Genomic DNA, 17224 nt, shown 5'->3' with positions numbered 1-17224 from the left:
TGCTCCAACGCTCTGATATCAGATCAATTTTTGTTAAATTCTAAAATATTCTACCTATAATTGTGGCACGTCAAGTGTCCACTAGCTGCAATATTATAGCGCGACAGCTTTTACGATGTCATGATGCATTTGTACTCTCGCATGGTGTCTATAACTAATAATTTTGACAAACTATGCCAAGTATAACAATAATTTTATTCAAATATTTTAAAAATGTGATTTTTTTCGTGCCAGGCGTGAATTCACAATAGTAAACCACATTTTTACGATGATCGTGGAATGCCTGTCTGCAAGGTCCCGTCAAATAAGACCTGGATATACATTGAATAGCCATATTATTGGTGCTGCGGCACGCGGCGCCATCAGAAACTAGGAAATTGGCCCGCGATCACATTTAAGTGTGAGACTCCTGATAATAGTAACCGCGTTGGCTTAGCCTTGAAGAAATGCTTCTGGGAAGAATGGCGTAAAACAACTTCATATTCGCAACCTTTGAGGTGAACGTCTATTTGAAGGAGTACTGCGTAACAACCAGCCGTTGTTGCCACATCGATTTAAATCCTTGTTTCGTAGATCCAAAAGGTATATTATACATGGCATATCGCATTGACATGACCTTATAACGAATTATATTATTTCTCCATTACATTGCTTCTTTTTACGCACTCTGCACAGATGCTTGAGCCAGAACCGGATTGTTTGAGTAGGCTAGTAAACGTCATTTAAGTGATTAGGATCTTCACTTCGTCGCAATCATGTATTTGTTACCCGTCTAGCACGGTTCCTGCTTACATTGTTGATTTATAACAGAAGTAATAGATTATGGTACTTGTATAAATGTATCGCTGATCTGCTGACCGAATTTGAATTGATCCGTATCGTCCAGCACTCCCTCGAATTTCGACTGTTTTGCGTCGAATGCATGGGAATAGTTATGTAGCTGGAACAGCGTTAATTACGGAGATTTATTCAAGCTGATGACCAGATAAAGTGCGCTGAACGACGCGTTGCCCAGGCCCACCGCAAAGAGGTCATACACGAGTGTCTGGTACATTCTGGATAACTTTAACATCATAAAGAGACATATTGATCGTATGGCATTCACTTTATTAACACGGACAGACGGATATCTGATTAAACTCCATTCCAAACACAACGACTTTCCGAACACAAAACAGCGATTACAGGCAAAGCAACACGGCGATGACTGACACTGATTATTATTTTTATTGAACGAATATTTAGCATAGCAACAAGTGCAAATGAGGGTGCGGTTCTGTTTCATCCATATTGTAAACCAGTAAGTGTTCCTAATTGAAACATAACCGACAATCTTGACCTTTAAGATACACTATAACTTACGATGAATCCGAGTATAATAGAAAATATATAGTGCTAGGGTTTCTGGATGACGAAAAACATAAAATAATACACGTCTATGTCTTTCGATTTTTCTTTTCATTGTACTATTTCGTAAGGAAACTATCGGGACCTATTGGCACCCCTGCGTTTATCCTTTTTGGAAGCATGGGGTCGAGCGCCCTGGCCCCTTTTGCCACCTTTTTCAGACTCCGCGCCAGTATCCGTGTCCTCGCCGAGGGTGTTTGGGTTGTTGAACGGATATCTGTCAGTGAGTTGGCAAGTTCCAGGGTATGCGTCGCCGGACTTAATGTTGGCGTCGGTGTTCTCTCCTAAAGTCAAAATAAACGAAATTTATTCACGTTGTCTGAGGCTATGCGATCTGTAACCTACATATAGGCCTCCTAGATAACTAGAGAAATTTTCGTTACTTCACAGCATGGCAGTATAGGGAGTACAGAGATTTATAATCTGCAACTGTTGGACTGGGAATATTGATCTATTTCTTATAGCTTATATGTGTTCAGATGCAGCCTTTCTAATTTATTTCATTTCCAAGCGTATCAATGGCTGTGCTGCTGTTCGGATAAATGTTCTGAAGTTTTGGAAGTGTGCCTTAAGGTAAGTGTTGTATGAGTATTAGTACAGTCTTGACCGTAGGGCCTAAACATGGCTTAAGATGTACATTGTACAATTACGGGCTCTCAATTATCGATGTCGTCGGCTCCGACGGTAAGTATGATAACGTGAAATGAGAAAGGATAAAACAATTACTATTAACACATACAATTCCCAATATTATTGACCATATAGTTCATTAATTTAAAATAGTTTGCGCTTCCGCGAGGCCACGACTAACTATAAAACAAATGGGGAGTAAACCGATAGAAGACGCTCGACGTTGCTTCGGCTTGTTCGTGAATCGCGTATAAATGGACTTAGTTCGCTGCGTCAACAGTGTGTGTGACTATGTGTATTAGTGAATCGTATGTATATTGTATATTGATTCGTGAGTAACTGGCCAGTGGCCCGTAGGAGAAGAGGCCCTTACGCCATCCCCCATAACTCTGTTGAACATCCTATGGGCGCATCGGACCAATATTTTGGCGTGACGGGGTTCCGTCTCGGTCCTTCCTAGTTCTAGAATCTAGGGTGACGCGAACAATTTTTCACTTTCAAAGGGCGCCGTTAGTTCACAAAGGTTGCGAACCACTAAATTAGACGAACTAGACTTATAGCTACACAGTTTTCGCTCTAAATAATCCAAGTCTGGGCTAGGCTATAAGAAGAAGTAGCCACTGCAGGGTCAAAAGCAACGTGGGTGTGGTTTTGAATCTTATTTACTCCAAATCGCGAACAACATCTTTAACAGATAGCGCTAACAGTTCGAATTATTGAATGCACATTTGTATATATACCTGGATTTACTGCCTTCACAATCATCATCATCCCGCCATCTTCGTGATCGAGGATATGGCAATGAAGAATCACGTCTCCAGTAAAGTCGGTTGGGGTGAATCGCACCTGTATATTCAATCGTGTAACTTGTCATACTTTTGTCCGGCATCGCAATATCTACTGAACTTTGTCACGCTATAACTCTGCAGCTTATGCCAGGAGCTATGCACAACAAAGTACTTTATGACAGTGCATATCATTGACGTTGCACTGCACTAGTAATATGTATCAATGGTGTTGATGACGTATATCTTAAACTGGAGGACATGTCAAAACTACTTGAAACGAAAAAGTGAGATATTTGAGTATAGTCCTTCGGAAAGTAGTTTCAAGAATGCAAGGTCGATAATTGTAAATGTTTGCCCGACATTTGAGCACGTGACACTTTGGCATGCGATTTTATGTCCTCAAAACTAGCCCTATTCCCAATCCTCATCCCTAAATTAACTCCTTGACATAACCATTACCTAACCATAAATATAACCCTAACCAAACCATAACTTTATCCCACATGCTCAAGAGTCACATGACCAAGTGTAGCATATTCATGTGTCCACGTATCCACACATGCCAAATGCGTACATAGCACATAATTGCCTACATAGTGTATAGCAAAGATACATCAAGAGCATCGATTTAACGCAAGTACCCAACCACATTGCCAGTCCAATAGTAACGTTAGAAATTAACGTACTGTCAGAATGGTAGAATTGTTAAATGTGGACTAATTGTATCCTTCTTACGATGTCATATTTTTGAGATACATTAGTACTGATCGGGGGACGCTGGTCCACCAACTTTTGCGAAAATAAACCTTACATTGAAGAGATTATTTGAGGTACATAACTTTAATATAATATAATTGAATATTATATTCATATCGAAATATACCCGAATATTTTCACCTGACACTCGTAAGGTGTAATTGTCAGCAACTATTACAGATTTCAAAAGAGTATTGTATGTCAACAGTTCTTTTGAAATCTCTTCTGTGTAAAGCATAATGAAGCAGAACAAGGTGAAACCTATATTCACCGTTATGTTGGACTGGGCCGGCACCAGCAATACGTCTCTCCATTCACCAATTTCGGCGCGCGCCAGTCCTGTAACTGGTATGGGAGTTGTTTGGTCATCTCCATTTGTCACATCATCTATTAGCAGCATAAAATATTAGCAAAATTTTCAGGGTAACGGTGCAAATAGGTTCAGTGGATTACTTGGATCGTAGTTAGCATGCTGGAAGTGACACTGCTCCTGTTGGTTGCTTTGTACATTCAAGTTCCAGTTGTTGCCATTACTTCCAGAAGCCCCGACTGCCCCGGTGTACTGGTTGTAACTGATAACCTTAATGTCAATCGCAAACGATGGACGAAATATTCATATTACCGCTTTATCTAACTGTTTCTATCTATGTAGGCTATAGTTCTTGCGGTAACAGCGCCAAAGCGGGCACATATATTCTCTATTCAGTTACGGTGATACAGGTGCCCAGTTGGCTTGGTGCTTTCACTCACATCAGTGATGCAAACATATCCCAAAACTGCTTTCTACTTTCTACAAAATCCAAAGTGCATAAGGTAGGCAGTTTTTCGTAACAATCGTGAAGTGTAACACTTGAATAAGTAGTGCAAACAGACAAAACCAAAGCGTGCTCAGAAAAGGTAGCGTAGAAGTAGGCCTACTTCGTTACCCGCCACCTCTGAATAACACAAAAGACTTCAAAATGCCCACGTCGAAATCTATTGGATGACTGGACAGTGGACACTCATCCGTTTTTCATGCTACCAGAACACTCTTTTATACTCACTTGGTAATGATTCACGTGGATATGAAGAGGATGCGACAAGGAATCTGCGTTTACGAAATGCCATTCCTGCGGCTCACCGAGAACCATTGCGTATCTGTTGAAATCGAGTGAGGTATCAAGTTATTGTTTATGGTATTTAAATGGTGTTTTTCGACTGTACTGATATTTTTTGTTTTAATTCCGTATATGCCGGCTTGTAGCACGGCCCACTTTGAGGCTTTTTTAAGACACCGCTTACGCGGATTAGGTAGCGCGAAGGAGCCTGGATAAACCCCCAACGTCCGGGAAAGGATTCTGGGGTAGACATCAGTCGAACCCGAACCCATAGCTTATTGGTGTTGCAGCTGTGGGTCATACTACTATACGCTATCTCGCCTTTCGCTTCTAAATTATAACGAAGTACCCTACAAATCTCCGTTACCAATAATCCTCGGCTTTAACCTGTAATAATCAGGAGTGCTCCAATGTTCCCTGTTCAAATGTCGGTTGGTTGCCAGTTCCACGACGAAGCGTCCTTTTATCTCGTGTTCCTTGTAAACTCTCTGGTCCGTGAGGTAGGGAGGGGCACAAGGCAGCGTCCACGGAAAGTGTCGCGACGTGCTGCCCGCTGACACTTCCAATGTAAGCAGAGTTCCTTCGTAACGACCGATATTGCCCATATAATTTTTGGTCAAGGGGGTCGATGAGAGCTGTAGATTAATCGAAACGTCGTACAATTCAAATTGCATTAGGATAACCACACGAAATTCCCCAAAATATGGTGTGTAACTCCACGTCTTCAATTTAGGGCGTAGCAATGGTTGTAAAGCAGCTTAGATAAAAAGCAGACGCCATATCTTTTGAATACCGGTTGAATATATTGATTTTATCGGTATCCGCTCAAAATGTAGTGTATCTGTATATTATTCGCAAGCATACTTACAACGTACGTTCCGGGAGAGTCGCATCTCACAAGCCAATCAGCTTTCGAGCCGGCCACAAGAAGGGTTTGTCCGTGAGGCATCTTCCTTGGCTTGTGCAAATAGATGCCGTCGATCGCGATTTCCCGTACTTCGCACTTGCTTGTCGGTTCTCCATCCTGGTCCGTTATGGACAATTCAAGATTGTGGCCACCCCCGGCGTTCACCATTCTAAATGATAGAAATCAAAGACGTTATGCTGGTCATACAAAACGTTTGTGAACGCAATAGACCAGCAAAATATTTAATATTGTCATATTTACGCAACTGTTAGCTGTTAGACCCCGCAGTATATGCAGAGCTGGTCTGTAACGAAGCAGTTCCTCTTTTTCGTAATATACTCAATCAGGTTTTGCCTATGCTTACACTAATTACTAAAGAAGTTACGTTTTAGAATACTTCCGCTTCTATGTAACAGTTTTTAAGCGGAACTTGGCACTTGGCGAAAAAAGTGAGTATTCACAACCAAAGTGCCGAAAAAGATGGTAGCCTACACCAAAAGAGAACCTAACTCAAAATTATATCGCGGTCATAAATCCTACGTGCCTATTTGTGTGCATAATTTGGATTAGGATGTTGTACTCGATTTATACTGCTGTATAATTCTGCGATGGGTTCAGGTTTCGTATATACCATGAGTGTATGTACTGTATATTCACACCTGTATCAGGGGTGGTACACGGATGGAAATACACACGCTTTTAGCTATGAGTATACATCAGAGTTGGATCAATTACATTATTTCAGTTCAATTACAATTACAATTACAATTACTTTCATGAATGTTTCAATTACATTACAATTACAATTACTCCATGCTAAAAATATCAAATTACAATTACAATTACAATTACTCCTTGCATGCTTCAATTACATTACAATTACAATTGCTGCTGTTGAACATGTAATTTAATAATCATAAATTCAACCGTGCTCCTTGACAACCGTAGCGTCGTATTTAACAACAATTCAAGTCTAGTTCAGATTGTGTAGTAATAAATGCGTTTATGTGCGTACATAGTATGCTATGTGAGATGTCATCGTGGCGTAATATAAGCGTGTTTTGAATGCTCGGTAATTATGGCTCACGTAATTGGAAATGTAAAATGTTATTTACCTAATTTCCTATGGGTTAGGATTAAGGATAGGGTGCAGTATGTCGTTGAAAAAGTATTATAATATATGCACGTGTTGGATTTGCGTCAATAGTATATAATTAAAGAAATAATATTATTTTTATCGAGGGACGTAGGAATTAGGATGAGGAGTGAAAACAAAACCGTGCTTTGTCAGATAAGACGTTCTATAATATCCAGTGGTCTGGTTAGTAAGCCAGACGAAATAACGATGCAGCATCGTGATCTGAAATCGTATTGTAGATTGCCAACCCACTGATAGATGCGCAAGATGTGAGTCACGGATGAATGCACCGACAAACATACTGCAGAGCCAGCTAAAAGCAGCAAACTTTGTAGTCCTAGAGCTGGCGATCCATGCGTCCAAATTTGATGCATCTGGTCTTTATCGTAAGCTATTGATGTACTAATTCCGAAAATACAAAATATAATCTCGTCAGGGCAATGTAACTGCTCCAAAATAGCCGTTTAAGGCCGATTGTTCTGAAAAGTGAGAGCGCTGCAGCAGCATGACCACAACAATTACCAATTACGCCCAGCGATTGTTTAGAACAATGCCGATTCCCAGACTTTCACGACTATTTTGGGATGGTACCATTGCCTGGAAATATACTTTTATTGCGGAATCAGTGCGACACTAGCTTTCGATTAGGACCATACATATCAAATTTCGACGCTTGGATCGCCAGCTATGGGAATATCAATTCTGCTGCTTTTAGCCGGCTCAGCAGTGCGCTTCTCGGCGTTTTCAATCGTGAGTCACATGTTGCGAATCCATCCGTTGGTTAGTAATCTAAAAATTGTATACATTGTCAGCCGAGGCCAGCATAGCGGTAAAAATAAAAAAAACTTCGCCCGCAAGGGCGCAGTAAAGGGCTTCCGCGAATGGATCCACCAAATTCCTATTTCTACATTCAAAGAGAATGCATTATAAGTCAATTGTTTTATGTTGTGCTTGTCAGGTCTCAATAGCAATTTAATGTAATTGAAATTGTAATTGAGCAAAATTTTTGTCAAATTACAATTACAATTACAATTACACAAAATAAAAATGCTTCAATTACAATTACATTACAATTACATTGAAAAATGTAATCAATTACATTCAATTACAATTACAAATTACAATTGATCCAACTCTGGTATACATACTGTTTAGACCAGTGGTTGTCAACCGGGGGTCTGCGAAGCCTCTGAATTTACAAAATGATTGATAATAACCTAATTTTATTTTATTTTCAGAATAGAGAAATTACGAGGCAGTTTCGCTTCATTACTGCCACAACTTCATGACTCTCATCAACAGAATGACCATCTGCGATGAAGTATTCTACTGTGCAAACTCATTTTAATTGCCAAATTGCAAATAGCCTACTGATACAAACATAGTGCTGTTTAGAGATGTTTTGTTGGGGTTTGTGGATAAAAAAAGTAGGATTAGTAAGGTCAATCAGCGTGACTTCAAATGTTTGCCAAAATCCATCTATCCCTGTGATATACATAACCACTTTTCCAGAACAACTTTGAGATGAGCTGCTAGATAGAAATGATTTGGAGAGAGGTTGTATGTCCAACAAAAAAAATCCGTGTCTCGATTTTGGCGGCATGTGTGTTCCGATCATACCACAAGAGATCATCGGAAGCGTTGCCCGTTGTTATACCATTCGCCCCCGCCTATCTTATGGAAATAAATCTTCGGCACTCGTTCATATCAAATCGAAGGCGTGGATTTTCAAGACACTACCACGTATTTCAAGAAATGGTGCTGCAGATTTCGCTACCGTCTACCCAATTTCCGCATAAACAGCGTGATGTTATTTTCGAGAATAGTCATTTTGTTGCTGTTTGTCACTAGCCTTCAGTTAATATTCGCCAAACGCAGATGACGGTTGCACGATAATTGAGCTAAATTTGAACGAAAACTTTGGGGTACGCGGGGGTCCTTGACGCTCCAAAAGGGATCCGCAAAGACAAAAAGGTTGAAAACCACTGGTTTAGACTTTGGAATTCGAAAAGTAGCATTGTGATAAGTTTTTATGAGAGGAATTGTTGTAAGAACAATGTGAAATAGTCCCTGTATCAGGGTAATTGAATATAATTTCGAACATTTCACCAACTTCTGCAGTGACAGTATAGTCACTTTGCGTTAGACGTAAAGATGCACCATTCGATTTCACAGTAGTCACCTTCAATCCGCTACTAAAAGTTTGCGCTGTCTCGACCTAATCTATGATTTGAAGCTACTTGTCTGAGAACATTTCAAATCTTCATTTCCCACTTCCATTTGAAGTAGTTTTGACATATTTTGGAAATCGTGCTTTCTACTTGTACTTGAGTAGAGATTTACACGTTACCTCTATTTCTACTTTAGTACCAACGATGACTAGTTTGACAATTTCTGGGTATAGGCCCACGTCATGAAATATCACCGCTTATAGCCCAGGGTTGCGCAATTATTTTCCCAGGCTGGTCAAATAAGAGGCAAAAGTTCAAATTATATTTCTTGGCGGATTTCATTTCTAACTACACAAAAGTAGATTACACTATTAACACAGGAGGGTAAATGGCTGTGAGAAAATGAGGATTGATTTCCCAAAAAAATACTATTTATTCATACAATGTCATTATTCAAAACAATGCGAAACATGAAACATTCTTTACTCATTTCAGCCACATTAATCCACAGACCATTTTTCTATTTGGATGCCAAAATGTATTTGGGACATTACAAAGCTGGTCTTCGCCCAAAGCTGTGTGTTACTTGGTATGTAGCCTTCTTGTTTTGAGCCGACGAGTATCTGTATTTCACTGCACTTTTCCCATAATGCCGATTCAAAATATATTACTAAACACGGAACTGAGCATATGGTTTTAGTTCAGTATTCAAAAGCAGGCTTCATGTTCTAAATTTCAGGTTATACCTTTTGCGGGTCGGTCAGAATCGCGTCGAGGACCGCATTTGGCCCGGGCCGCACTTTGACCAGGTCTGACCTATACCTTTGATGTGCTGAAATGATCGGTTTTACCTATATCTCTTGACCTATATATTAATGTTTTACGCAGTACCGTACCTAAACCTATACATTTCGCCCGTGAATAGCTTCTTTCTCGGCTTGAGTTGTCCGTTCGTGGTGAAATATTTTATGTTGCCGGCGAGCCAATCCTCCAAATTCGTACCGCCAGACACGTTGTAATGCGTAAGCCTGAGTAAAACAGGAATAGTGTTACCAAAGCCCATCAAATCGATTGCGTGCGTGACAGGAAAGGTATAGCGTACAACGGAGCCGCGGCCAGTGTGTTGATTATACATCAGGGGTCACCAACGTGGTCGCAGTAGCAAATATTCAAATGAGAGATTTGATAGTCGAAGCCGATAAGGGTTTATATGAACAGCAGTTTAACATGGTTCCGTCGACCCTGAGGAACATACGAAATGAACGCAGTTTTCGATCGGCCGTTGTTCGTCTTCCCCCACGCGGAGGCTTTAACGGAAATCTACCTAATAGGCCTATTACCGAGTCTCGACACGGAGATTGGCACTTCGGCGAGCAGTGCGGCAACGCAACTGAGCCAGGTGACGCTGGTGTGAGTCCCGGTGAGTGAGAGGTATATGTTCTTGGTGACGGGCGGAAACCCTACCCAGTGCTCTGAATGTCTAAGTGAAGAAACCCAACTAAGCACGGATAAACGGTGGGAGTAACTTGTAGCCCGTCGCATTAATTAGTACCCTAAAAGTAGCTATTGGTTTCAAAAAGGTTGGTGACCCCTGATATACGTTATGCATGAGTCAGACTTGAACAACCAGATAATTAAACCTGTATAATTAAACTAATTATAGTGAAATGTCGGTAAACTAATTTGAATCTTATTTCAGATTTTGCTGATAGTGTTATAGGAGAACGGTATAGTGCGAAACGAGCCAAAATTGGTGTACAGACATTTGTCGTTCTTAGGCTCATGAGAATGAACGCAGAATCGATATGACCTGAGCCTGAAATTTGCTGAACTTCTTTTCCAACCTCGGTAATTTGAATCTAGTCGAAATCGGACAAATTGTCTTGCTATAATTTTAATTCTAATCCAATTTGGAAAAGCCGTAATTTTTCTGGTTGTTCAACTGTGACATGCGAGTAGCTTGCAATGAGAGTAGGGGAGATGTGGTACCGATGGATCAAAAATCGGAAAATGATCGCTGGCTCTGAAATGTTCAGCCGAAAACAGCAGATCTTTTGCTGGCTCAGCACTTTGATACAAGCTCTACCGATCGCGCACATATACATGAATATCCGTCTTTTCAAAAAATATTTATGGGCGTTCAAAATTTGTTGCTCGAACGTGTCATCGGCCCCCACCCGGTGGGTCCAATGACACACGACCCGGGGACCTATGACACATATACCCTAAAAAACTCAAATGTGACTACTTTTCTTGCTCAGTATTATAATCTAAGCTACAGCAAGCCAAAGAAAAATGTTTGGTCGCAACTGTCAAAAAATAGAATAAATATTAACTCAAATGTTGTCATAAAATCACGTTTCGATTTAGGCTCGGGCTTCTAAATTTGAGGGTGCATACATTGTCCGAAAATCGATAATGTGACCTCCAAATACCTCGTTATAGCGATAAAACATCATATGCAATTATTACATAAAGATTTTTTGTACGTAGACATGTTTCATTTGTTTCATGATTAGTATGCTTGATTATTTTGCTTGATTTGGCTATTGTATCATCGGTCCCCACCCTACGAATTTTATACATGAATCGCAAAAAAGTCCACTCAAGGAACGTACTGAAAAAATAATAGGTGCCATTATATAGCCTGATACAAGCTCTACACTTCACAATAAAAATGATTGTGCTTTGTTCGTGTTGACGGTTACAAAGAAAAATGTATATGTCGATCTAAATTTAGTTTTCACCCCCTAAAGATTTTGCCAGCATGCAATTGTAGACAAGTTCACGGAGTGTAATCATGGAATTATCATAGAGAATTTTCAAAGTATTTTCGGTCCCAGTGATCCATCGGTACCACATCTCCCCTATGTGCTGTTGCGTCATGCGGAAGCAAGGTGGGTGACATATTTGGTGTGTTGCTCCTAAAATAATGGGACTAAGACGGAGGTCTTCTTGTGAAAGTTCTACAACGAAGAACTGCGTAACGAAATCTCGCAAAGCGTTAAGAAGTGACCAAGCGTGACCTCGATAGCACAGAGACTAAACTATAAACCAGAAATTATTCAGCTATTCCGAACAAGATTGAAATTAGAAATATAGCTACACAATTTATTTTAATTAAATTATAGAATTACTGAGTTCGGAAAACTCGGAAGTTGAATTAAATTCCTAGTTAGGAAGAAATACAACAAAAATTAAGTTCAATTCATATCAAATGAGAGCTCATTCTCATAAGCACGAGAATGGCAAATGTCTGTGCAGCAAACTTAGCTCGTTTTTCACTACACAGCGCTCCTGTGTCGTTTTCATGAAGACTTAAATTAGATTAGAATAACAATTTGAGCGTAGAAACATTTCACAAATTTTAATAGAAATTAGATTACTGGCCTTTCCCTCACTCGCAACTTCGATTCAAAATCATTATTAAACCACAGTTCCCCTATAATCGATACCTGAATCCGTCGTAATCTTGGATGTTTTTCTGAAGCACTCCGAATCCACGGCGGCCATCGTTGAAGAGAAGAAGAGGTTGGAAAATTAGTTGGATGTCGTTGTCGCAATTCCATGGGCACGAGGCAGCTCGGAGCTCAGCAGGCGTATCATTCGGATCGTCGTCAACTATCAGAATGCCAGCTAATCCACCGCTGACCTGTAATTTCATCATAAATTTGCATTGTCTGCTGCTTCCCGTCAGACTTGCACGAAATAGCAATCTAGATCATTAACGGTCAACTAACTACTATTTTTTAGTATAGTTCTGTAGTAGTAGTATAGTCATTGCACATTTTGACTCGAGTCAAGTCAAGTCAAGTCAATCGATTTTCGAAGGTGACTCGAGTCAAGTCAAGTCACTCGATTTTTGGAGGTGAATCGAGTCAAGTCGAGTCAAGTCAAGTCAAGTCAAGTCACGAGTCAAATCACAATTCAAGTCAAGTTGCCTTTTCGAAGTATGACGCATGCTTACGTCATTGCATTTTGTCAGCTGTCAAAAATACAGATTGAGTGGTCATTGATACTGGACTCGTGAACGAATATAGTTAAATAGAAACGCAAGAAGGCGCTTTATTTCTCACATATACGTAGAAATGCTGAACTACGCTAGTAATAGCATAGCCTCGGATTATAGTTACTAGCCAAAATAGAGAATAGAGAAACGAATTGATAAGATGCAATACATTACCCAGTTTCAAATTGATATGATACAATTCCAGCCTGCGCTAATGGTTGAGGACTATATAAATTATGTTGGAATTCAATTTCAATAAAACAAGAGGTTTGGTTAAGTTAAGAACAGAGAACAGAAATATACATTTTGCTATTAAATTACTTTATTATACTAGTTTACGACAGCGTAAGCTGTAAGCTTCCATCACTTCGTTTGTGGTCAATTTATTTGTAAGAGAACAATGGAGCCTCAGTAAAACGTACGATCATTGAATGATTGGTCGCTCTCACAAGTTAGTGAAGTTACACCAGCGTTTCACGAACAATCCGAACATATGAAAGATACAGTGATTTTTATCGACATGGATTACTCCATGACTTGAAATTAACTCGTGAATTTTGCTCCGAGTCACGAGTCAATCCATATTTCTGATACGCCGAGTCAAGTCAAGTCAAGTCATTTTGGCAAAGTGAATTGAGTCAAGTCAAGTCATACGAAAAAGGTGACTCGAGTCATCCCAACACTGGACTGTAGACCTACAATCTCTATAGTTGAACATTACTTGAGCTCGAATCTGAACAGTGAAAACAATGACTTGGACTCGGACTCGACCCTCCGCACGACAACTTGGACTCGGACTTGACTCTGTAATAAGTTGAAAATGCCTCTACTCCACTCGAGTCAAAACTATCAAAATATGATTGACTTGAGACTCGGAACCTTGAGACTTCCAGTTCAAAATCGAAACCCCACCACTTTGATATGCAGATTACATCTCCAATATTTCTTATCTCATTTGCAGTTTGGCAATTCGACTTATCAGTGTTGAGTTGCTTAAGTATTCACTGTAGTCAGCTGTGTTTTAGTTACAGTTAGTCGCTGACTTTTAATGGTCGTTAGTTCTAGTTCTAGTTCTAGTTGCGAGTTTCGAAAAATGAGTAGTTCTAGTACTAGCTATATAGTTGCGCAGTTTGAAAACCAAGTACTTCGTACAAGCCTGTTGCCCGCATCAAAATGGCTCGTCACCTGAAATATGGTGGAGCCGTGCACGTGAGCGTGGTACCAATACGTGCCGGATGAATGGTGAGGATGAATTTGGTAACGGTACTGATGGGAGTCTTGCGGGTCGATTTTTATTACGACGCTGTCCTGCGGATTCTGGAAATACAAATTCGAGGCGCATAAAAGATCGAGTTGACGATGCTTGTAATATTCGCATTTCACATAATTCCGTTGACGGGGGGGGGGGGCTAAGCCTATATACCCTGCTAGTAGGCTCTTGTTTAAAACATGCTTCATGTTTTTTATTGTTTTTTTAGTCATGACGTCACGAATCTTTACTTGTGATGTCACGGTGGGTTGACATTGACAATTGAAAATATGGGGTAAATATGGCTCCTTCGGCGAAAAGGGCTTCCGACCACTGTCATAAACATACCAAAAATATCTTTACCTAGGACTACATCGTTATGCGGCATTTTTACGGTCGGCGGTATTCATCATCAGAACACCCATTCCGTACCAATGATCTGTATCTACATGCTATAACTGTTGACCCGTGGCGATTTCGAGGGTTCCAGCCACCTCACATCGTATACGTCGACTATATTGGGTGTAAATCGTCCGTAGGCTCCTACTGCATGTTTCATCGAAATTAATAACACGATTATGGCAAACTTGGACAACGTTTAAAAAACCTTTTTTTTTAAGCATTTGTTTAAAAAACTCTCTGTTTTAAATGCAACACTATACGTTTTAGGCAACCTAACAATTCAATCCGTGAATCCCCGGAAACGGAAAAATGTTATTTTTGAACAACCCTAATATACATGGATGGAAAATAGGCGTGTGTACCAAAATTCCACCAGAACGTAGGGTGAAAATCATACCATCGGCCCTTTCTCGCGCTAAACTTTGTTTTCCCGCTGATTCAAATGGGCGAAATTGAGGGAAATACTTTTATGGAGGTCACTGGTATCACCTTTTGCACCTACTGGGGGTAACAGACTTGAAAAACACTACACCCTGGGGTATATCTCCACAAGTATTCCCGTATGGACTCGTTTTTCTCGTCGGAATGGGTATGAATGCAGGATTCTGTACCTCATTATGACCAAATTTAACCCCTTTACGCAATGAAATGCATGGTTTACGTTTACAATAAACGGTTCCATACAGAACAGCATGTTTTATTTCTAAGCGTATCGACATCATGCCGCACTGATTCCTTTCCTCTTTCTCGCTCTCTCTTCTCTCTCGCGCGCGCTTTTACCATACAAATACGGCTGAATTCGAACCTCTCCACTGATATGCAAGCCGTGAGTGTGCAGATTCGTCGTATTCGGAAAGTTCTGCTCATTTTCCCCGTTTCCATTATCATTTCCTTCCGGACTGAGGTTGTTAATCTTAAAACAGGAAATTGAAGTCCGATCACAACCTTTAAACAAGTGTCTGAACATGAAAAATTATTATTCACCAAGTTCAACGTCAGCAAATCGCCTTTCTTCAGCCTGAATGTCGGCCCCGACGCAGCATTTCCGTTGTATAACCTTCTCTTCAATTGTAACCAGCCATACGTTAGCGTCCCAATATCGACTGTCATGTTCACGGTCCATTCTCCTCCAGGGCTAAGTAGCTGTGAAGGCTTCCTGTAATCCTCGTTCTCTGCGAAGCGGTATAAAATAGTTGATATCAAAACACGATCGAATATAGTCAGACACATCGTAGTCCATTGACTAACCTCCCAGTTGATCAAGACAAGGGTTGGTCATGCTACATTCTGTTGTAGCTCCAGCGAAATGCAGGAGTAACAAAAGCGGTAATGTGCAGAACCCGAGGACTCTCATTGCCTTGGTTCTCTAACGCTCGTGACGGTTGATATTCAAACAGTGTAGCTGCTTATATATCCCTATTGGAAATGAAGAAATGAAATACATGCGCATATCTCCTCGTCTCAGCGTAATCTATGCAATTTTTTGATATTAGGGTTACCATACGTCCTTCTTTAGAAGGATTTGTTCTCCTTTTTCAAGAAATCCAAAATGCCCTCAGAGGAATCCCAAATATCCTCCTTTTTTGGAATAAGTCCGCATTAATAACTTTGACAGCCAGGCGATTGTACAGGCACAACTAAAATACGACATAAATGACGCGAAATCTGGATTTCGAAGGCAGTGACGGATAGGATGACTAAAAAGGTCAACCAAAACCTAACTTACGTTTGGGAGGGTTTTCCCGGAGTCGAATTGGGAAAAATGATTTTTATGTTAGTCAACACAACGGTATCTCCCGTTTTAAATCATCCGTCTTCTCGTCCGATACTATAAGTTATAAGTATGGTGATTTGTAAAAAGTGTCCTGACTTCCGAATGTTAGCTGAAACCAGTGGGCGGTCGCCCTCTTTGGTTTAAGCGCTTTTTTTACAAGGATTATAGCGAATAAACGTGGAAATCAGTGAACTAATCAAGAAGATGATTCCGTATACCGATGGGTCAATCATCAAATCTCTGCATTTGTTAGAAAAGTCCCATATCCCGATAATCATCAAGTCTCTGCGTGCGGTAGAGGTACTTAGCTTTGATTTAGTCTACCCTTGCAACCATGCAATAATAGATATGACCTAATCCAGCGCTTGGCTCAAACCTTGACGTGGTGTGCTGGCTTACTTCTAATGTAAGCCGATATAGTTGTCCAGACTAGTGTGGTCTATTTAGCCTGCAGCAGTTGTATCGCTATTCTATTATTTCACGCTATACGCCATACATCTTCAACATGAAGACATTGGTTATAGTTAACTGGGTCACTTCTTTTATAATTTGACAATGTATGATAAAAAGAAGGCTCAGGAGCTAGAGAGCAATTCAACAGTTAAGCTGTGTTATTGTGTCATATATACTTCACGTAATTGCGTTCCATATGGCGCACTAATATTAAGTTGGTAATAATAGACACAAAAGGGGGGGTCTGGCAGGCAGAGCCCCATAGAAGCTGCGATTACATACTTATAGGGAAGTCTCGCCCAGAGCCCCCAAACATAGTGCCACCATTGGCTGGAACGAATATGAGTCGCCCCGTATGCATTCGATGTAACTATTGCTCCGTTAACAATAGTGTGACATGCTCGTAACAGACAAACTCTATCTACGAATGCCGGTTGAAGTAC

General features: G+C 40.4%; 1 protein-coding gene across 1 annotated transcript; it reads right to left on the bottom strand.

Annotated features, from left to right (window-relative positions):
* Positions 1–1086: 1086 nt before the first annotated feature.
* On the bottom strand, positions 1087–15966 carry LOC145447869 (multicopper oxidase mco-like). The gene is made up of 13 exons (XM_080326134.1): positions 15803–15966; positions 15539–15726; positions 15360–15467; positions 14089–14220; positions 12350–12546; positions 9791–9922; positions 5547–5754; positions 5066–5313; positions 4625–4718; positions 4035–4161; positions 3853–3968; positions 2778–2883; positions 1087–1691 (listed from the first exon to the last, which is right to left on the bottom strand). The coding sequence occupies exons 1-13, from the start codon at positions 15906–15908 to the stop codon at positions 1483–1485; spliced, it is 1971 nt and encodes a 656-aa protein (XP_080182260.1). The 5' UTR covers positions 15909–15966; the 3' UTR covers positions 1087–1482.
* Between the last annotated feature and the right edge of the window lie 1258 nt (positions 15967–17224).

Source organism: Botryllus schlosseri, chromosome 10 (genome assembly GCF_051294905.1).
Source record: "Botryllus schlosseri isolate E-star chromosome 10, Bs_hap1, whole genome shotgun sequence".
Lineage (NCBI taxonomy): Eukaryota > Metazoa > Chordata > Ascidiacea > Stolidobranchia > Styelidae > Botryllus > Botryllus schlosseri.
The sequence above is the reverse complement of the archived record's forward strand: the minus strand, read 5'-3'. Positions and strand labels throughout refer to the sequence as shown.

Excerpts from the sequence above, each read along its gene's own strand:
- LOC145447869 (XM_080326134.1), bottom strand. The coding sequence starts at position 15,908 with ATGAGAGTCCTCGGGTTCTGCACATTACCGCTTTTGTTACTCCTGCAT. Across the intron at positions 4,162-4,624 it reads TCCACGTGAATCATTACCAA|GTTATCAGTTACAACCAGTA; the intron begins GTGAGTATAAAA and ends ATTGACATTAAG. Across the intron at positions 1,692-2,777 it reads TGTGAAGGCAGTAAATCCAG|GAGAGAACACCGACGCCAAC; the intron begins GTATATATACAA and ends TTTTGACTTTAG.